General features: G+C 34.2%; 1 protein-coding gene across 6 annotated transcripts in view; it reads right to left on the bottom strand.

The window, feature by feature from the left end:
• The window catches only part of ralyl (RALY RNA binding protein like), a 36,249-nt gene extending 21,287 nt beyond the window's left edge, over window positions 1-14,962 (bottom strand). For 4 of the 6 annotated variants that reach the window (XM_073927109.1, XM_073927107.1, XM_005163513.6 and 1 more), the window contains exons 1-2: window positions 14,914-14,962; window positions 1,912-2,182 (exon numbers count right to left, since the gene is read on the bottom strand). In XM_073927109.1, the coding sequence (XP_073783210.1) occupies window positions 1,912-2,167 (256 nt within the window). In that variant the 5' untranslated portion in view covers window positions 2,168-2,182; window positions 14,914-14,962. Of the gene's footprint in view, window positions 1-1,911; window positions 2,183-8,369; window positions 8,538-14,913 lie in introns of those variants that run through there. The other 2 variants (XM_073927103.1, XM_073927111.1) reach the window with 2 other exon arrangements.
• Between the last annotated feature and the right edge of the window lie 8,216 nt (window positions 14,963-23,178).

Below are 23,178 nucleotides of genomic sequence, written 5' to 3' on the forward strand. Positions count from 1 at the left end.
CAAATATCCATCCTAAACATTAAACAAATGTTAATGAAAGCAAAAATGTAACTTTCCCAAATATTAACATATTGTTACAAGACAAAATTATATATTTTTTGATTGTATGTCTTGAAAAGTAATGCTTCAATAAATGATCTGCCAGACAAAACTTTATAATTCCAAGGAGACACACTGTCAATCAATGGTGTGGTCACTTACTAAATGGATGACTCGAAATCTAAAAACTTGAGACTGAACTCTGTTATGTTATCGGATCAGGGCAGTTAGCGTAAGTTTAGTTTATGGAAATGTGACGTGAAATAATAACCAGTGAACTACAGGTACAATCTTTATTTTGTTTTCATTTCATTTTCAAATTCTGCTCACATCTTCAACATATTCCTCACTTGTATAATGTAATGTATATGTGTATATTTTAAATAGCGCATTTGTTGTGTACAGTATGGCCATACACCTTAAGCGCTTCACAGTCATGAGGGGGGTCTCTCCATGCAACCACCAGTGTTCATATTGCAGACCTTTATGTGTGCTTCTATCTGAAATCAGATGTAATTTTTACAGAAACGATTCACTATTTCTCTAAGAAGTGAACAAATCGATAGGGGAGAACAATAGTTGATACTGAAAGCTTGTTGGGCATAGAGAAGAGAAACAGGGCTTTGTGAAGGGTCAGGTCACACATTGGACAAAAGAAGATTGGAAAAGAGTTGATTGGTCTGATGAGTCTTGATTTCTGCTTTAACATTCAGATGGTCAGTTCAGAAGTTGGCAAACAGTGCTCAGCATATATAAGCACACCCATCACAAATCTATCTGTTAAATTCATATTTTAAAAGGAAGCTATGCAATATTCTATTTGTGCATATACATTAGATTAGTCAGTACTGAAGCCAAATCTAGAGCTTATTTAACAATATAACTTACGATAACAGTCCAAAAACTAGTACACCTAAATATATATGTTATAGAAAAATAATAAATACAAATTTTAAAAAGAGGAAAAATCAAGAGAAACAAAACAATTGAAAAATTTAGTTCAATTTTTGTAGGTTGTAATTTATTTATTTTTTAAATTAAATGTATTATCTTTCAATATTTGAATCTGTTTGGTGACTAAAATTATATTTAAATAAATATATCCTTTTAAGAATCTTCTTTGTTTAACTGCACCAAAATACATTCCCTATATTCACAGAGAAATGGATAATATGGGATGTACTCAATTACTATGAGCACTGTATGTATCAACAATTCTGGCAGTTATTGGTATAATTGCTTGTTTTTTTTGGGCAGACTTTCAGCCTCTGATAGTACCAACTGAGCATCATTTAAACACTGCAGCCTATTGTTGCTAGCCGTATCTATTCTAGAAACTCATTTTGTGACTTCTGCTTTAGCAAGATTAACCTGCCATGTCACAAAGCACATCTCATCTCAAATTCTTGACATTGAGTTCACCATTCTCACACTTCCACCATAGACCTCAATTCGCTAGAGCACCTTAGGGAAGATGTGGTGAATGAGAGATTCACATCATGAATGTGAAGCTGACAAATCTGCCACAACTATGTGATGCTCTCATGTCAATATGAATTTGGTGTCCAGCAGTAAAGTTAAGGAAAATCAGTCCAGCACAATAGACCCACTGGAGTTCATCTGGAGCCACAGCCGCTACAGTGACAGCGGGAGTTTCATTTTTAATAAAGGATGATGAATATTTACCAGGTAGCCATGGGAACGACTATGACCTAAGACCAACTGTCTCTGTGCCTGCCCTGAAGACCTTACCTTCCTTTCTTTTCTCATTTTACCCTGTTTAAAAATTTTCCCTACCTTCCTCTTTATTGTCATCAAAACAACTATCGGTCCAATCATTTACCTAAATGAAACAGAAATAACTGCACTCACCTAGTGTCTGTCCAGCGAGAACTCTGGTGTTTTCTCCCGCCACAGCTGAGCGTGCGTTTCTCTCGCAGGCATACTGGACGAAAGCAAAGCCCTTGTGCACAGAGCAGCCTGTGATCTTGCCATACTTGGCAAAAATGAGCTCGATGTCGGTTTTCTTGACCACGGCAGTGTTGAGGTTTCCAATGAACACTCTGGAGTTCAAAGAGCGAGGGTCTGTCTTGTTAGTTATGTTGCTGGTTTGAGTTTTCCCAGTCATCCTTCTCAGGATGTCCTGAAACACACACACACAAACAAGAGAATAATATTAAAGTCAAATTCACCAAAACAAATGTAAACCTAGTCATTGTGTTTTCATTCTTGTGACTGAACTGGCATTTACAAGTCCTGAATATTATAGATGCAGTATGGGATCATCTGGAGAGAGAGAAATAATCAAGTAAATAAATAAAATGATGCCTAAATTTAAATATGAATTTGGGGAAGTGCTGATAGATGTCTGGAATGCTTGCTAAAAAAGGCAAAAGTGTGCCAATGAAGGTCACATATTGATTTTTATTGTGTTGAAAATAATAAAGACATAAAAGTAAAAAAAGAAAAATTTACTTCTTTGGAAAGATGAGTATTTTTATATTCATTTCATTATCATGTATGGAATTAAGTCAATCTTGCCTAAGTAATATAAAAATAACATAGTTTAATAATGTTTAATTAGTTAATTATCTGAAGACATCTGTGTTATTTTAAAAGTGCAGTTCTGCAGTATGTAAGTTTAACACCCAGTGGTTGAACTAGGTATTGCACCCCTGGATCAAAACACATTTTCACTCGGCTCTGAGTCGAGTGGTCCATTCTTCGTATGTAGATTACTAAGTTAGCTGGATTTGTATGTTGAAAATTTGACACAATCCAGGATCGTTTCGTTCTTTAAAACTCATCTGAGACTTGTTGCCAAATCAACAGTTCAGGTGACTCAAACCTGCGTAGGAGCAGGTTCATTTCATTTAAACAGGATTAGATTGGGTCAGTTCAAGCAAAGATAATACTGAAAGTATGTACCGAATGCTAATAGTTTCTTACAGTAGTTATATACACTTGGGAAAATATTAAATATATATTTGTAAATATATGTATAAACTTATGCAATATGCACTCCTAAATAAAAGTAAACGACTGCCACCTGCTGGTTCAAAAAGACCATTTATTAATATGATCTTTTTAGATGCAAACGCATACATGCACAATATTCGACTTTTTAAAAAATGATAATAATTTATGCAGTTAAGCATGTGTTTTGACCACTAATATGGTGATTGATACCTTTACCAATATCAAAATGTTTTTTTGATGCAAAATTTATGTATACAGTTATTCCTTACGTCGTTTAAAAAAAACTTAGTAGGCCTAGGCTACTATAATAAACAAAATCTTCTCTAAATGTAGAACTAGATACATTGATATGCATTGAAATACGTGATGAATACTCTTGACACATGAGTAAAATGACTTAAATTTGTAGTAAATGGTTTGTTAAATATGATACGCAATAACTTTCCACATTTGTTGTGAGCTGCAGGCTTTACACTTTCATGTGTCAAGAGCACTCTTCATGTATCATAATGCATATCAATGTATTTAGTTCTACATTTAGCAAAGATTTTCTTGCAACTCTTTTGAAGCATCAAATCACCGGTATATTAGCTGTCAAAACACGTGCATGACTGTATAAATTATTAGCCTTTTAAAAAAAAGGAAAAAAAAGTCGAATATTGTGCATGTACGCGTTTGTATCTAAAAAGTTCATAAAAGTTTCTTTTCTTTGAACCACCAGGTGGTACTTTTATTTCGGAGTGCACATTGCATATGTTTTTTTTTTTACTTTATACATATACTTAAAATATATATATTTACTATTTTCCCAATTGTATATAATATCAGCATTTGGTACATACTTTCAGTATTATCTTAGCTTGAACTGACCCGATCTAATCCTGTTTATATGAAACAAACCTGCTCCCCAGCAGGTTTGAGCTACCGGAACTGTTTCTATGACAACAAGTCTCAGATGAGTTTTGAAGAACTAAACGATCCTGGATCATGTCAAATCGTCAATAACCATATCCAGCTAATTGAGTAATCCACGTACGAAGAATGGACCCATGGTTACCAGATTGATGTGAGTGTGCCAGACTCTCCAAGCTAAAGAAAAATGTAAGGCTGATTTGGACTGTTTTAACTAAAAGCAACAGCACACAAAATATTTTACATACTAAAAGGAGTTTTTGTCCTAACCAACACCTAAATTTCTATTTTAAAAATGGCTTTTGTTTCTCACAGCATGTCTTTGGCCTGCGTGGGCAACCAGAGCACCCGGAGGAAACCCACGCGAACACAGGAAGAACATACAAACACCACACAGAAACGCCAACTGACCCAGCTGAGGCTCGAACCAGCAACCTTCTTGCTGTAAGGCAACAGCACTACCTACTGCGCCACTGCGTTGCCTATACACACATACACTACCAATTTTGTTTACCCAATTCACCTATAGCATATGGCTTTGGACTGTGAGGCAAACTGGAGCAACCAGAGGAAACACACATGAACATGGTGAGAACGTAAACTCCACACAGAAATACCAGTTGGCCTAACCAGGACTCAATCCAGTCTTGCTGTGAGGTGACAGAGCTAACCACTGAGCCACAGTGCCACCATGTCTACGTAATACGAACAGAATATTGCTCTGTGTACACAGTGTTTATTGAAATACAGTAATGGAAAGACGTAAAATAATGGACCCTCCTCCAAAAATGTATTAATTAATGAGCCAGTAGATTGTTTGTGGAGGCAGTTTATATTACAACCTATAATTTAGTGCTACTGAATTTTACTGACTGACAAAGAGTTCCTGATTAATGAGTTGTTCACTGGGGTTTAAAGAGCTACTGACTCATTCATTACCTGCCCATTTCCAAACTCATCTCCATGGAAACAGACATAAAAGTTTATGATCAGGAAAAAAAGTTATTTTCAGATACTCCACCTATTCACGTCCTCCTCCTGAAAACACAAATATATAAACGGCCAGCTGGATTGTAACTGTCTTTGTGCGCATTTTCACATCTTGCTCACCAGTGCCAACATTCTGCAGTGACTATAAATAGACCAAAATAAAAGAAGATCACTTAAAAGATGATCCCATCAGACCCTTTTCATGTGTACAGAGACTGTACATCTGTCTGCAAGTGGGTTGACACCAAAGAAGACACCAGTCGGGATGAGCTGTGAGAAGCACTACAGAGTGTGAGAATGCGGAGACGTGTGAAGTTCACAATGCAGAAAAAGCTTTAGATAAAAGGCTTCTCCTGACTTTCGCTGCAAGTGATAACAAAGTGTTTCGTCAGGTCAGGATTCCCACCTGCATTTTCCTGCATGCATTAAAATATAAATATAATCAACGCTGGTTTTAGGCAACATATCTGATAAAATCACATAGAGTTCCTAAGTGCTAAAACATGTAATTGCTCGGAAAATCTAATTAGAAACTGGCCGTAACATGATAAATAGATAATCTTCTTTAAACAGAAGGTTCTGTATGGTGTAAAAGGGTTTTTCAGATTTTTAAAATATTCTTTACAAATTAAAAAAAAAAAAATGTGACTTCAGTTTTTAAAAACATACAACATGATGAAACTGTCAAAGTGAAGAATCCACGTTTGCTATTATGAACACTGTAAAAATAAATTATGTAAAATGTACTATTTTTGTTGACAGTAAGACAGTAAATTTGCAAGCGCGCTGCAAATAAATAATTACAATTGTGCTCTGTTTTTACATTACAGTTCCATTATTTTACAGAGTGCTTGTAAATTTAGTCTTAAGTCACCTTTCCACTGCACACGACAAACAACAAGCAACAGACTGGAAGGCATACATTTCCAATGGAGAGTAGTCTGGGAGCTGCGTGGAGTTCAGGTCATCTCTATATACAAAATTAGACCCGCTGAAATATTTGAACTCCTGTGACTAAACCGTATGCGACCGGCCGAAAGGATGTGATATATTTTAGTGTTGTCCAAGCAGGTCCATGCATGCGACATAAGAAATATATATATTTTTTGCTTATTTTTTTAAGCAGAAAAAGTAACATTATATATATATTTATTTATTTTTTTAAACATTTCTATTCATAAATGTAAGTAATAAAGAAATAAAAATATGTATTTTTATGTTGTCTCCACATTCTCTCCAAAATATTTTGCGGTCAATGAGTTTCAAGTATTCATTCATTCATTCATTCACTCATTCAACTACGGTGAATGCATGGAGAATAAAAGCTTTTTTGCACTCCTTTATTACACACACCAGGAGAATCAGCTTCTCTTCCATGCTGCACTACAAAACTGAAAATTCTGTGTGACTGCCACAAGGGGGCGTATTCCGACAGTCGTGTTAGAATGTTGTGTTGCAGTGGAAAGGCAGCTTTACGGGAAACCAATATTGCTTAAACACCAAAACACATTTTTTGAGCTGTTGACAGTCGTATATTTGTCCCACGCTGCTAAAAACACTTAGGACACATATATTTCACTAAAAAGTAAAAATTGGTTGTTTTTGCGTTATTTTGAGCAAAATCATACTTCCGGTTTAAAACTAATTTTTGAAGCTGTGTAACAGCCTAGAGATCATAGCGTCTGTACCTGGGAGTACCTTGTTACGTCTTTAAGTGTGCTGCATTCATTCACGAGAAAGACTTGGTCCAAACCAATCAGCGCGCTCTATTGTGTATGCGGTGCAACTTCATTAATATGCATGACAGCTTCGAAGACTGTTAAGTTCAGACAGCAGAGAGATGACATATTGTGTTGCCAAAACAAGTGGGAGAACAAGAATTGTTTGGATATACGGGTCGTCAGTATTGCTTTTATAATTTGCTGCAGTAAAGGTTTTGTTTTCATTTTCCCTCTATGAGAGCGCAGCTGGACTCACGTGTGGATCAGTGCACACGATATGCGACAGAAATACGTGTCTAAGAAACATTTTTTTACTTGTGAGCTTTTCTCATCTGGAAACAGTGAAATCCGGATTTGTTGCTCGTCTCCTTTTAATAAAGACGTGGCTCCAGTTGGTGTTGATTGTCCTGCTCTACAGATTTGGTAAGTGAGCGATCAGTTGTCTTTGTTTATTCAGAGGCAAAGTTAGTTTGTATCGTCAGCAGTACTCTTTCAGTGTTTAAAGACGGACCTTAGTCAAATGATTTCTATGTTATTACAGTTTACCGTACGTTATATCACTACAATATTATGGACTGAAAAATCCACTGTAAATGCTGCTCTCCGAGTGTAAACATGTAAACCAAACTTACCATCGTGTAGGATTTTCGTAACATTTTGTGACAGGAATAACACACACAGCTTTCTGATGCTACCTGCCGAGTGCATCTAAGTTACCGAGAAATGAGGAGGGTTTTTTCTCTCATTCGCCGTGCGGTAACAAACATTACATGAAAAATACACGATTCCAGCAGTTCCGTAAATCAATATCTTGTTTGTCACGAGGGGCATGAATATAATTCCTGAATGAAAGAGACAAACTGCAGTTAAAGTCCACTATTTAAGATATCCATGTAAACACAGTCACTATCTTTCTCCCCTGCGTCTGTGTGTTTGTTTTGCCTCTGTGAAAATCAGCATGTGCCCAAAGCGACACTCCCATTTTTATGCAAATTTGTATGGACCTTAACTCTTTCCCTCCTCCGACACTCCCCCTTAAACAGAGCTGGACACGCCCATATTCCAGACTTTTTCCAAAATAGAGGTGTGAAAACACCCTGCTGAAACAGCTGAGTCAAACCCTCTGACTGAACATTGGTTAAACATGCTGCAGTAAACAAAATGGTAAACATGCTACTGTAAAACTCTGTTACCTGGTTAACACACATAATTGTTCACCTGCACTAAAAAAATAAATAAAAATTATTGAATTAACTCATTTATTTTATGGTAAGTGGTTGCAAACTATTTATATGGGCTAAATTAAAACAAACTAATTAAACTGAGTATTGTTCAACTTTAATTTCAGACCACATTAAATGTTTGCAACCACTTACATTTAAAAAATTTAATGAAAGAATAACAATGTGTCCTAGCAAAATAATAATTGTACATTTTGATTTCACACGTACTTTAAAGAAAAATGCCCATCTATTTCAAGTAAGACATGTAATTTGTTTAGAAGGAATATCATAACTTCCAGCAATTTCTTATTCAAACACAGCAGAAACAAAATAACCGAAAACCAGCAGAGCGACAGCGAATCCATTTCATCTGCAAGACAGAGAGTCAAACCCTCTGACTGATCCTCAGCAACACCAGCATCCTACTCTCAACACATACCGTCATTTCTCCTCAATCACTGGTGCATGAAAACCTTTCGCTTCCCTGTGTTAACAATAACCTCACCTCATTCTCTCAGGTTGACAGGCATGGCAGAGCTCCGGCATTGTGACTGGACATGACATTTCTATTCCCTTTCAAACTCCATCACTTCAGCAGCTCCACTGAGCCTGTGCACAGTGTGTTATTCTATTACAAGTTCCCCATTCAAACACTCGCTGCTCCCCGCACTGTACAGCACTTCACACTCCTGCTAGATTTACTGGTCAGGGCTGAAAGAAGATGAATGGAAAAATCTAATAATCTTATTTCTTTTCTCTGTCAGCATTAGATCCTCTTACTACTGCACTGTAAAAAATGAATGCCACGACTTTAATGGTAAACATTGGTTAAACATTAAACAGTAAACAAAATGGTAAACATGCTACAGTAAAAATCTGTTATCTGGTTAACACACACACACACACACACACACACACACACACACACACACATATATATATATATATATATATATATATATATATATATATATATATATACACACACACACACACACAATATAATTGTGTTGTTTCAGCTCATTTTAATTAAGTAGTTTGAACAAGATAACAACATTTCTTTTGGAGTTTATATATATGTATATTATATGCATATGTCATGATAGCACCAGTGAAAATCCAACTGTGAGTAGAGGACATTTTGATGAAGTACAATAGTGAATATAAGTTTTAAAGTGTTCAAAAAGAATAGAGAGAATAGAGGACAATGTCCAGAAACAGGGAGCTTCCACAGGTCCAAGCAAACACGTCATTCAACGATCTAAAGAAAACCTGAACATTACTCTCACACGGGTGCCACTAGCCAGCTGGGGGGCTTGAGTTGTCGCATACAAGGTTGGGTTTGGTTTGTTGTCGCAGACGAAAGTCAGTACAGGGGTTGGGGGGATGGGGGTGATAGTTGGGCCCCTTAAAATATCTCTGGGGGCCCCAAAACTGCATAGGCCCTTTAAATCTTAAAAAAAAAACTTTAGAGGCACCCCTGTAACTTTACTCTCTAACTTTAGTGGCACCCCTGCTTACACAGGAACATGAAAATTGACTGGTAACCAGCAGTAAAACACAGATTGTTTATATAGCCCACAAAAAAGGCATCAGTTGGAACCCTCTTATTAGGTCAGCTGATCAGAATCCACCCTACCACAAAAAGGTAAACAGACACACCCACCCATGCAATATATCTATTTATATAGTGAATAACCGTAAATTGACTTTTCCCTGAAATCCCCAGATGACATTTCACATTTCATGCTTTTTTACATAACCCTATGTTTGTGTAACAAATTATATGATGTGTAGATGTTAGTACTTCAAAACACTGGTGTATTAACATTGGAAATTAATAAAATATATTTATTTTATGGTTTGTACTATGTTTTTTACTGTAAATTATTTTTTTATTGTACATTTTATGTATTTTTTCTAACAATGTGTAAACAGTTTAAATAAGTTAAAACTCACAATACGTTTGGTTATCTCTACAATTTGTTATTTATTTATAAAATACATTACTAGGTCAAAGTTGCATCCACTGTTAATATTTTTTTTGCATCCGAGCCTCCTTTAACTGTCAGTTAAAAACTATTGTTTGGTTTAATTTATAATCTTGTACATGACCAATGATGGCTTCATATTAATGGTGTCATATTATTGTCATAATGTTCATATTAATGGTAGTCTGAGTGTATAAGATGACTCAAATCAATATTTAATTTCCACATAATAATTTATTTATTTGGTCAGTAGCCTTTGTAATTAGCTAATTTATCACAGCTAACAAAAATATGTTCTAAGATTGCTTCTCTACTTCAACGAAAAGAAACATTCCATTATCATTATGCAGATATTGTAAGAATGTTTTGAATGTGTACTGAACATTAAGTATAGGCTAACTTTAAAGAAAATGTTGATCAAAAATCCAACTGAAACATATTCAAAAACTGTTCCATGTATGAAGTATAAACAAATATTTTCCTTATTTCCTAGTTCAATGATTTGGTGTTTCTAGAGTTACAACAAACATTTTCATACTTGCATGAGAAAAATATATCAACATTATAATATATTGGTGTAATATTTTTCAATTGAGGTGAATAACATTAGATCAATTTAATAAAAACATTGAAAATCGTGATTTATGGGAAAATACTGAAACGACAGCTGATATTTTGCACTGCTGAAACCATTCCTCGCTATGCCTGGAAAACGATATTCCTAATATGACCTATTTCAAATTATTTATTTTACTGTTTTATATATATACAGTAGCTGTTCCAGATGTTGTGCTTGTTGAGATGACAGTTTCTAAGGCACTGGACAGAAATTCATGAAAAAAAAATAATAAACTATGCGAGAAAATATCTCAACCCTAACCAATCCACAGCACTTCTCACATACACTGAACATTCACCTCCACATCAAAACAGCATAAAAAAAACAATATCAAAGCACTCTTTTTAAAAAATAAATAAATAAATAGTGCCATCACATTCTTGCAAAACCTTCCTTCTGGCATTAACATTCCTTCATGACTTATTCTTCTCTACACAGAAACTCCCTCTGATTAGTGATCCCAAATATAGAGTAAATTCAACCAGGCATGTGTAAATGGGTCACTAGAGCACTGACTAATTAGCCAGTAACACAATGAGCTACAGTTGACGTGACAAGTGCATCGCTTGCAACAGACAATATGGGGTCAATTCAAGGTTGAAAGTCGTTCACTTTTACATGAAGAGTGAGAATGACACCCCCCAGAGTACTGAAATAGACCCAAAACGTCTCCTGGGGTCATTTTCATGTCATTGCAACAATTGAGCCTACGGAATATTCACAACACTGAATATTATGAAAATGTGAATTAATCAATCAATCAATCTATCTATCCTCTGTAAAAAATTTCAGATTTGACATGACATTCCAGACGTGTTACTGTTATTTTTCACAGTAAATTACGTAAGTATCACTTTACAGGATTTAACTGTAAAAATTCACAGTAATGTGTTGTATTCCAAATTTTATAGTGACATTAATCAAATTAGCACGATTACAGCAAATTGCTGTAAAAAGGGCTATAACTTTTGCATGTTTGTTTTAGGAATTCAAACTCATTTTTTTCTTATTCAACATAGACATTAATAGAAATGAACTTCTATGCTATTGGCACTCTTTGATATTTAGAAATAACAGAAGGTTATTGCAGCCCCCCAAAAAGATTTAGTTATGGTTAAGATTCTTTAAAAATAATTTGAAAGAAAACCATCCTGTTTTGGAACAACATGAATGTCATAGTAAATTTTCATTTTTGGGTGCACTGCAATTTTACAAGTAACATGGAAACATGAAATATTTTTTAATAAACATAACTTTGTGCTCAGCCAAAAATGTAATAAACTGGAACAAAAGTAAATGACTCATAAAACCAAACACTGTTAAACACCCAAAATTATGTAAAAGTCAGGGTAAATGTCAGAACTACTAGCCGAGGAAAGCTAGTAGTAAAATATAGTTTAATATAGTTAATTCTACAAGATACTGTGAAATCACAGTAATAAACTTTACTATCTACTGTGAAGTAACACTATATGGTTGTATGGTTGTTTCACATTAATTTAATGCAACAAAATCATAGTTACTGTGAACTACCTCACAGTAATTTGATGTGAATTTGCATACAGTATTTTACTGTAAAAGTAATGCAAATATTAGCCAGTAAATTACTGTGAATTTAAGGTCAAAATTTTTACAATCAATCTATCTATCTATCTACCATCTATCTATCTATCTATCTATCTATCTATCTATCTATCTATCTATCTATCTATCTATCTATCTATCTATCTATCTATCTATCTATCTATCTATCTATCTGTTTGTCTGTCTGTCTGTCTGTCTGTCTGTCTGTCTGTCTATCTATCTATCTATCTATATCTGTCTGTCTGTCTGTCTGTCTGTCTGTCTGTCTGTCTGTCTGTCTGTCCATCCATCCATCCATCCATCCATCCATCCATCCATCTACAAAATATTTGAATATATCTTTAGATCATTATAATTTCGTACAACAAAATGGATGGTTCTTTTACACGCTGTTCATTAAAAGTTTCTTTTGGGGAATCAAAAATTGTTCACTCCTAACTGACATTTATAATTCTGTTAAACATAAAACCTTTCCATTCTACAAAATATCTATAGTAAAATACAAAATATCTAGTTAAAAAAGACACATTCGATCTTGAAATGTTCTTTACACTAAGAAGAAAATGGTTCTGTTAAACACCATTGACTAAAAGATCATTTTGGAACATTGAGGGAAAAAGTGGTTCTTCTGTGGCATCCTTGTCATCTCCACTATTCTGGAACCTAGTCTGTCTGATTGTCTATTTATTGTTTTTGCTTAATTTTAAATTATGCAGGCAGTTCATTCCGCTGTGGTGACCCCTGATAAATAAAGGGCTAAGTGAAAGAAAAATGAATGAATTATGCATTTCTTAAAACATACAAAGCTCAATTTATATTTGATAAGATTAACAAGATATTCTGACTCTAATCAGTCAATTACTGCAATTCTTTCAAATAATTTCCAAAGAAAATGAGATCTGAGGATGAAGGTGAACGCTATTCTGAGTAAGACCTGTCTCCATCTACCACTTCGTTCTCAATCAACAATGAACTTCTAAACAATTAGACACTGACCAGACAGCAAAGTGGTTTCAGTGTGAAGCCTAATAGGCTGTTTCTAAATAAAGTGCTGTCAAATAGTGTGGTTTATGCAATCGTCTTTCTCCCACTCACATTTTTATTTTCAATTAAATGAGAAATCAACAATCCTGCAGTCTGCGTAGGTGTCTACAATCTAAAACTTTGCTGGAAGGGATGTCCTAAATAGGAGTTATTTTAGTTGTGAATATTCTTCCATGAATAAAAACATACTCGTGTCTTCATTATCTGTATTCAGATGAAACGGAAGTGTAGCTCTGAGGAAGACTCAGGAATTCTGTCCAGGTATCGTATGGTTGATACTTCCATCCCTACTAGAATTCCCAATGAGAGATAAGCCTTACTAGGGGAAAGGATATTTCATGGCTGGCTTCCCCCACCTGTCCCTTGACTGACACAGTCTGAATAGTAAATCATTCTTTTTTTTCAGAATAACACACATCTTCTGCACTATCATTCTCCATTCTACAAGAACAATATTGATTAAAGAAAATGGTTTTGTAGGAAGACTGTGAGCACCTTATCTAGTAGAGGACTGATTATTATGCTTTGGGTCGTGTGATTATACAAAAGGTATGAAAGAAATATTGCAGCTGGCTGGATAATATAAAAGCCAACTTATATTATGCTGATGTAGCATGAAATAATCTTATTACAATGCCGTGATATATTTTTTGTCAAACTTCATCAGACATTTAAGCTTTAAGTTTCTTTTTTACACTTTACGAAAAGACAAACATTTTCATATGATTACAATAATGTCAAGACACATCAGTAAGATATTTATGGATGTCATGAATGAAATGACAAATGTGAAATGCAACGCATTAGTAAGAAAAAACCTTAATACATTTGCAAAACATCCAAATAGCTGAATTAGTCTGTCTAATTCTGCTAATCTTGCTAGCTGCATTAACCATAGCAAGTTAACATGTTTAAAATCTCATTTAAATCAAAATGCTTTCAAGTATTGTTTATCATTTCACATGAGTTTCTGCATATAGGTTGGATTACGAATCATTTCAGTTAATGGCTGAACTGTTTCTTAAATACCTAAGCTAAAGATTTTTTTTAATAATTACTTATTCATTTTTTTTTTTTTATTTAGCATAAGACAGAAAAACATGGTATTCCTTAAACTCCTTAACTGCCTGCTCTACCAAATGGTTGACCATTTTTTGATTCTTTTAAATAGTGGTTTACACACACAGCATTGTTGGTTTACAAAAAAAAAATCAAAGAAACATAATCCTGTGGCACTTCTACACTTGATTATGATTTTATTGTAAAAAAAAAAAAAAAAAAAAAACAGCAACAAAACATGTTAAATGAGAATCTGAATTATTTTATGGCATACTTCAAAAAATAAAGATAATTTAGAAGTCAGAAAAGTTTTATTTTGATAACATTTTCATAGAACATGCATTCATTTTGGTACTTTTACCATAAACCGACATATCTACCACTTGGTAGAGGTTGATATTTTAGAAATTATAGGATATGTTGTTAAACATAAGGGTTAAATCATTTAAGCATAATAGAATAAACAAATAAACATGTGAGAGCAGCAAATAACTTTGGAACCAATTCAAGAGTCATTATTTATGCATGTATTAAAATAATTATGAATGCAGCTCCTAAAATGAATAATTATGAAATAAACTCGACGTTAAATTCATGCTATGTTATACGGAATAAAAAGTAGTGCTCTTTCTAAATAAGAAAATAATAACATCCTCGTTAAATTATTACCTCGGTGAAACCAAATAGCAAAATTAGTCACATTTCAACAACTGACAAGGATGAAAGAATGGAGAAATCCAGCAGCTACTCACCAATCAGAGAGTGCGAGCATCAGACGAGCCGGAGCGCGAGTGCAGAGTCAGAGCGCTGTGCTTCTGGATCTCTCACATCTTCAGCCTCTCTGGATCATGTGACAGCATCTGCTGGCCGCTTCACCAACCCTACTGCATCCATTCATACACAACTACACCTGCAGACATTTGCCACGCGGTATTTCCTTAAGTTCTTATGTAATAGCGGATGATCCTTTTTATTAAAACAGACGAACTACTTGCGATTCAGTAGCCTACTACAGAACAATACAGTGTCAATATACAGTATAATATATCGATTCGTTTACTATTGGGGTGATAAACCAGTTGTAATATCAAGAAGCTTTTTTTAAAGAGCTAAAAAAGCTAACTGCTAGCAAAGACACCGGAAGCATCGCACAAAGTTAATATGGCGTTAGGCTACGTTAAAAACAAGCGCGGAAAAAAAGTTTGTAGACATGTTTAAAACATTTTTTATACCAACAGTGAAATAATCATCCCATAGCATATAGTATTTTAGAGAAGATACGTTTTATATAGTACATTTTCTTTGGTAAATGCTGTAGTGTTTTTTTTAATATTAACTCTTTCATTGAAATATGTGGAACCTATGGAAATTGCTACATTGAAATTACATGTATTACAAAATATTGCAAAAATATCAGTTTACATATTTTTTCAACCATTATTATTACAAATATTCACATATACTACATATGTGCAGTAATGCCATATGTTCACATACATTAGCTATAATTTTATTAATGTGTTCATACAATATATGGCCGTATATACACAATTACAGCTAATGTATTGAACAAATATGGCACACATATGATTCCAATGGTGAAAAATATAGCCTATAAATTACCCTTTTCCCAATATTTTTAAATATATATACAGCATATCTGTTTTGAAAATATGTAAATATGTTATAACATATTTTTTACATGTAAAATCCAAATATAAAGTTTTAGGCTACATAAGCCATATATGTAATTTGTTTATTTCCGTAGATCAGATTTCTATATGGAAATATACCAGTAAATTGCAATAATGTGGTACTGTGTGGTAATTCTGCTCCTCGTCTTTTGGATCTACTATAGTGAAACAAACAATTAATAGTAATTTTTAGTAACAAACATTAATAGTAATTTTTGTTCTTTGAAGTTTTTACTGTGTAATAGGGAAATATATGGGTAGGCTATTTTAACCTTTAAAACCATGTTTTGGGAGTAGTGTTAACTGTTAGTGCCAAGGCAGTCAAGTCAACCTAATTTGTCCTGAATGTTAGCTCAAATGATCAATTGTAAACAACTACACTGTTCCTGCAAGTAAAAATATTGTATAACTAAAATATTACCAGCACAGTACAGTACTACATTGATAACGTACAAATACTATAACTAACTAAATATTAGGCCTATGATACAATACAGTATACCATAGTCTACTTGTTTACTGTAGTAATTTTTAAAGTGTACTCAGTATTTACTGGAGTTTATCAATTCATATCCTCAATACTTTATGAATGCAAATAGTAAATAGGGTACTGTAATTTACAGTATTCTACAATAACACTAATAACAATTACCATGGTGAATCCTAAAGTGTTCTATGGTATTTTTTTCACATGGGATGAACCATTTTAATTATGTATTGTGCAAACATCTATGCTCTGTTTTAGAGACAAGGCTTAAGGCTAGTCCTAGACTAAATTACATGTACTGCATGAGCTGTCCTAAAAATTACTTGCAGTAACAAAACAACAATGTATCAGTGCTATAGAATAGATTCAAGATAATGTGTTTTTCTAAGTTATTTAAAAGCTGCTCAATTAACTCATTTAGGGAAAGCAGTTAAAGTTTTTAAGTAGTTGTGTATGAAGAACTTAATAAAGAGCTCCTTGACATGCAATGAGAGCAGTTTGAAAAGAAAACCTACTGCACATTTTTGTTATCCTAATTAACCTATAGGCTATGAAAAGCTGCCTGTCTTCTATAATCATCAGTTTGATCTTTTATAGAATAGTCTAATTTTATTTTCCATCACAAAACATTATTAAACAATATATTAAATGTGCATAACTGTATGACTATAAATATAGTACTATGTACATTCAATAATATATTGTTTGAAAATGTTTATATATAAACCACATTTATATATTCACTTTTATCACATATATTCAAAAATGTCAACTAATAAAAAAACAAAAGGAATAACTAATAAAACTAATAAAAAATAAAAAGCAAACATGCAGGCTGAATTAACATTGGTTAAAAAAGACATTCAGTATTGAGTTTGCACAAATACATTTAAAAATGCTAAAATAAAAATCCAATGACTATCAAAATTAATTTCTGTATGTTATAGAATAAAGCTTATTGAAGATATTAAATGGTAGGAAAATTAATTTAGGGACTCTTAATCTAACAAGAATAAAAGTAGGAAATGATTTTCTCAGCCTGATTTTTTTTCCCAATATCAATCACAGTCCGCTGATTCAATAAGAGAATAACATGTGTTGCAGTGATTCAACCTTTTATAGATTCTACAGGAGCAACAAAACTACAACTTTATCTTAAATTAAATCTTAGAGAATATCCAAAACCGTAAGAGACAACTCCATCTGAACCAGAGGTTGAAAATGTTTCTCATGGGTTGTCAAGCTTTTCGCAGTATATGCTTTAGAGCCTGCATGAGGATCTTGTGTATATCTTATACGCTGACAATCTTCCTTTTTTCTCCTTCCTTCATGAGCACAATTCGTCGTAGTAAAACTGAACTTTAAATTTAGCGAAGAAAAAATCCCATCGTTTATGTGAACAGAAACACTCAAATGTATAAATATACTGAAGTCACCCCATCTGATGTTGATGTTATTTTTTCCCAGCAGGTCTGCTTGCATAAGTGCACTTTCTCATTTGAAGTTTACTACAAAGAAACTGTCATCGTGTTCTGTAAGTATGTCACCCAGAGAGATTAAAGTAGTTAAAACTGTTCATGTAACTAGGGCATGTCTCATTTTGGCAAAAGGTTACCTTCAGTCTATTAGCCAACTTAAAACGGACAGTTTTAGGACTGTAGATAATATATGACTATCGGGTGATTTTAAAGTGCACACAACATCTGGTTTGGAAATCATTGTCAGGAATAACTCCTTTAGGGGCCAGACATTAGTCAAAGTCAAATTCATTTAAATGCAACAACACAGCAAACAGCAGTACATTATTTTAAAAAGCTTTCCTTTGTGAATGTGTGTGTGTGTATATACAGTGCATGCGGAAAGTATAGCGCTTCACTTTATCCACATTTTTTATGTAACAGCCTTTTTTCAAAATTGATTAAATTTATTTATTTCCTCAAAATTCTACTCACAGTAACCCATAATGACAATGTGAATTTTTTTTTTTTTAATGTTGTAAAGTTTTTAAAATAAAAAATCTAAACCTCTGGCGGTGTGCTTTGGGTTATTGTCCTGTTGGAGGATGAACCGTCTCCCCAGTCTGAGGTCAAGAGCACTCTGAAGCAGGTTTTCATTCAGGATGTCTCTGTACATTGCTGCATTCATCTTTACCTCTATCCTGACTAGTTTTCCTGGTTATTTTGCTAAAAAACATTCCCACAGCATAATGCTGCACCACCATGCTTCACTGTAGGGATGGCATTAGCCTGGTGATGAGCGGTGCCTGGTTTTCTCCAAATGTAACGTCTGGCATTCACTCCAAAGAGTTCAATTTTAGTCTCATCACACCAGAGAATTTAGTTTCTTATGGTCTGAGAATCATTCAGATGCCTTTTGGCAAATTCCAGGCGTGGAGTGGCTTCCATCTGGCGACACTACCATACGGGCCTGATTGGTCAATTGCTGCACAGATGGTTGTCCTTCTGTAAGCTTCTCCTCTCTCCATAGAAGAACACTGGAGCTCAGACAGAGTAACGATTGTGTTATTGATAGTCTCCCTGACTAAGGCCTTCCTTCCTCGATCACTCAGCTTAGATGTCCGTCCAGCTCTAGGAAGAATCCTGGTGGTTCAAAACGTCATTCACTTACGGATGATGGAGGCCACTGCATGTGCTCACTGGAACTTTCAGAGCAGCAGAAAATTTTCTGTAACCTTCCCCAGCCTTGTGCCTCGAGACAATCCCGTCTCTGAGGTCTACAGACAATTCCTTTGTCTTCATGCTTGGTTTGTGCTTTGGCATGCACTCTCAACCCTGGGACCTTATATAGACAGATGTATGCCTTTTCAAATCATGTCCAATCAACTTAATTGACCACAGGGGAACTCCAATTAAGCTACTGAAACATCTCAAAAATGATCAGTGGAAACAGAATGTACCTCAACCAAGCTCAACTTAGAGCTTCACAGCAAAGGCTGTGAATACTTATGTGCATGTGATTTTTCAGGTTTTTATTTTTAATAAATTTGCGACAATTTAAAAAAAAAGATTTTCACATTGTCATTATGGGGTATTGTGTGTAGAATTTTGAAGAAATAATTTTATTTTCTTCATTTTGGAATGAAGCTGTAACATAAAAAAATGTGGAAAAATTGAAGCGCTATAAATACTTTACGGATGCACTGTAAGACAAAAGACACGGTAAAAAAAATTTCATCCAATTAAAATTTGTCAGGCCGATAATTTTCATAATTCTGATAAGTAGCCCAAACTGTCAGTCAACAAATGTAGATTTGTACATTTGTGCACCCCTGTTCACGCATATCCACCATTTGAGCATGCACGCTCGTTCATCTGCGCAAGAGAGTGACAGCGGTAAAAACAAAGGCTAAATCAAAAGTTTAAAAATTATAGTTACTTTCTGCAAGACACTGTATTTCTTTTAGGTAATGTTGTGGTTTAAAACAATTTAGTCACGCAAAGCTGATGTAGATTTTGTTGTATTATGAATTGGTTATATGTACTTCTGGCGAAAGATTGATGTGACTATTTTCAAGAGTTTTGTTTGGTGTAACAAAACGTACGTGAAGAACGCTATTTCTGTACTGAGGTAAAGTTGGTAATTTACTACACTGGTTCATTTTTGAGCAATGACAACCTGTGACACGCTCCCTATATCGTTTACCATGCTACTCTGAATATTTGGTCTAAAATAGCATGTAAGTATGGCTCAGTAATAAGTGTAATTCCTTCACCCTGCCGGCCAACCACTAAGCATAAAGAAGTCACTTTAGGACAAAGCGTGTAAGAGAGTGAGACCAGCGATCCTTGCATGCATGAAATATTACACATATGACAAGTGTTGCTTGCTACAAAACTGAAAACGTGGTAGATAGATATAATACAGTTTTTCACTCAGAATTGTAGTGTTATAAAGTACTATAAAGTTTTTTAACTGGCGAATGACATGATCTAGTGGGTCTCTGTCATCTTTAATGTGTGCGTTCGTGATTTCAGGAGGTGTGGCTTTGGAGAGCAGGGGAGGGGCTGTGTTTCAAAGATATCATGCCAACCGGTTAACATTTAGGCAGATCACCTATTGCACCTTTAACTAGGTTAATTAGGGCAACTAGGCAAGGTACGTTAATATGGAAAGTCACTGGACAACATTGGTTTGTTCCAAAAAAAAATATTTCTTAAGGTGTGTAATAATTAATTCATTCATTAAATTATTTAAATAAATTAATTAAATTTCAATCATTAAAAACTACTTTTATTCAAAACTTTCTATCGATGTAAAAATATAATAAGAAATGCTGAGGAGATCTTGTTGCTCTGTTATCCCTTGGAATTTTTTTTTTATTGTTGATATGTTAGTAAATTTACGTGTGTATATATGTGCATGGTCAAGTATAAAAATGTATATACATTCATTTGTTTATTATTAAAACAATAGAAGTGTTAAACAGCTTTCAGTTAAATATATTTTGATATGTTTAAGCCAGAATCAGAACAAGTGTTTCATTTTTGCATGAATATAACTGTTGGACTGAAAGCTAGTATGGCATTTCTCCTCACATTTTGACATTTTATTTTTACTAAAGTTAATTGAAAAGTTAGACGGTTGCATTGAATATACTTTCTATGTATTTCAAATCTCTGTAAAGATTTATTCAGCTTGCAGCACTCTTAAGCGTATTGTATTGCTTCTGACTGTGTGTGAATATTAGCAACAAAAAAAAAACACATTTACATGCATTCAAACATTTCAAAAGCCACATTTCTTTATCAAAATAATAAAATCTTCATTCAAGGCCAGATCTTCAGCCTCATCATAACAGTCCCTTTCTAGAGCGTGCTGTTTCAGAAGCAAACTTACTCACTTGCCACATTAACCAAATGAGAAACTCTGCAGCACTGTCGAATCCAACGCACAGAAGTAGACCACTAATTTCTGTTTGCTTATGCAGTGGACATATTTACCCTCATTACCATTCAGGGCCCTTTCCCATCCACTTTAATGACATTCAGCTGGTCCCACAGGTATGCAGGCCATGGAGAGGAGCAGTCAGCACAAACTGGACTCATGCTGACTGAGGCATTAAGCAACAGTTCAAAGTCTCATAGCCTTTGCTGTATCCCCTCTCAAAGCCCACCTAAGGCCAATTAGACAGTAAGGAAAGAACCACACCAGACGTGCCCGTGGTATGAACATGAAAAGCTGCTGAGTGTGCATCTAGTAACATATCCCTGCTGATTTCTACTATACTTACGCAAGTTGCTTGTTGGAATGAATTGTGTCGATAAAGTCTGTTGCGTGTTCCTGGGAGAGTGGGCTAGGTAATCCAAGTATTAGGTATATCTTGTGTGCTTTATCACTTCGCATTTTAGTTAGAGTGGCATATTTAGAGTGCACTTACACTACATGCACATTTCAACATGTCCTGTGTGAATAGTCATTAGTGTTACTGTGCTGGCATGCCAAGCTTTTTTTTTTTAACAGTCATAAAGTGTAGTCACTACTTATCTGCCTGAGGGGTCTTTTGGCTAAATGTTGTTGTGAATGTGAATCCTGTAGATACATTGGGTGCTAAGGTATAATGAGTTTTTTTTTTTTTTTTTTGCTGCATGATAATAAACTAAAATGACAGTTTAAAAAAAAAAAAAAAAAAACGACTTAAAATTCTCTAAACTGTGAGTGCAAATCTCAAAAGAGTTTGCTGGAACTCCAGAACTTTATTGCATGTCTGCAAAATGTAGTTATTCACCCAAAACATTTCATTCATGCTTCAAACATCGTGTCAGTAATTCAGCCAAGGCCACCAAAACATAAAGTGTATTTGTCATCGTGTGAGCCACACTACTCAAAAAAATTTGTTGTTTTTTCACAAGACAGACAACCATGTAAAACTAAGGTTGAAAAAAATCTGATATTTGAAAAGGAGACTGAATAGTACGTAGAAAAAAAAGAACATTTGTATTTATACAGTATATCTATTTGTGTACAAATGTATTACATGCAATCTTGCTTGTCCAGTTACTGTACTGTACATTTCATATTTCTTTTGTTACCAAAAATACACCAAAATACTACAAAATATGATCCATTAAAAAAAATGGTCCCACTTTATATTAAGTGGCCTTAACTAATATGTACTTAAACAGGAATTAATAGTTTGTTACAATGTACTTATTGTATATACATGTATTTACTGTGTACTTATGCTTGATTAAATACATGTATGTAATTACATCTGTAATTAACTTTTGTAATTACATTTGTAAATACACTGTTTACTATACCTTACACCTTAACCCACCCTTAAACCTACCCATGCTACCAAACCTGTCCATAACCCAACCTCTATCCCAACTCAAAAGCACCACAAGTGTTCTCAAATACATTATAAACACAGTAAGTACATGGTATTTATTTTGTGATGTAAGTACATAGTAGTTAAGGACAATTAATATAAAGTGGGACCAAAAAGATTATTCTTGGTAGACATCCTGTCGCTTTTGTTGGACAGAGATTACATGTCATTTAATTGCTTTTCCTTAAGCGTGTTACTGCAGGTCAGGTTTGTGAATGTATTGATTGTGCAGTGGGTAATCAATCAATCAACCAATCAATCAATTAATCAATCAGTCCGTCAGTCAGTCAGTCAGTCAGTCTGTCTGTCTGTCTGTCTGTCTTTTTAAGTCAAAATTATTAGCCTGCCTGTTTTTTTTTCTTTTAATTTCTGTTTAACGGAGAGGAGATTTTCTCAACACATTTCTAAACATAATAGTTTTAAAAACTCATTTCTAATACTGATTTGTTTTATCTTTGCCATGATGACAGTAAATAATATTTGA

This window comes from Danio rerio, chromosome 2, assembly GCF_049306965.1.
Source record: "Danio rerio strain Tuebingen ecotype United States chromosome 2, GRCz12tu, whole genome shotgun sequence".
Taxonomy (NCBI): domain Eukaryota; kingdom Metazoa; phylum Chordata; class Actinopteri; order Cypriniformes; family Danionidae; genus Danio; species Danio rerio.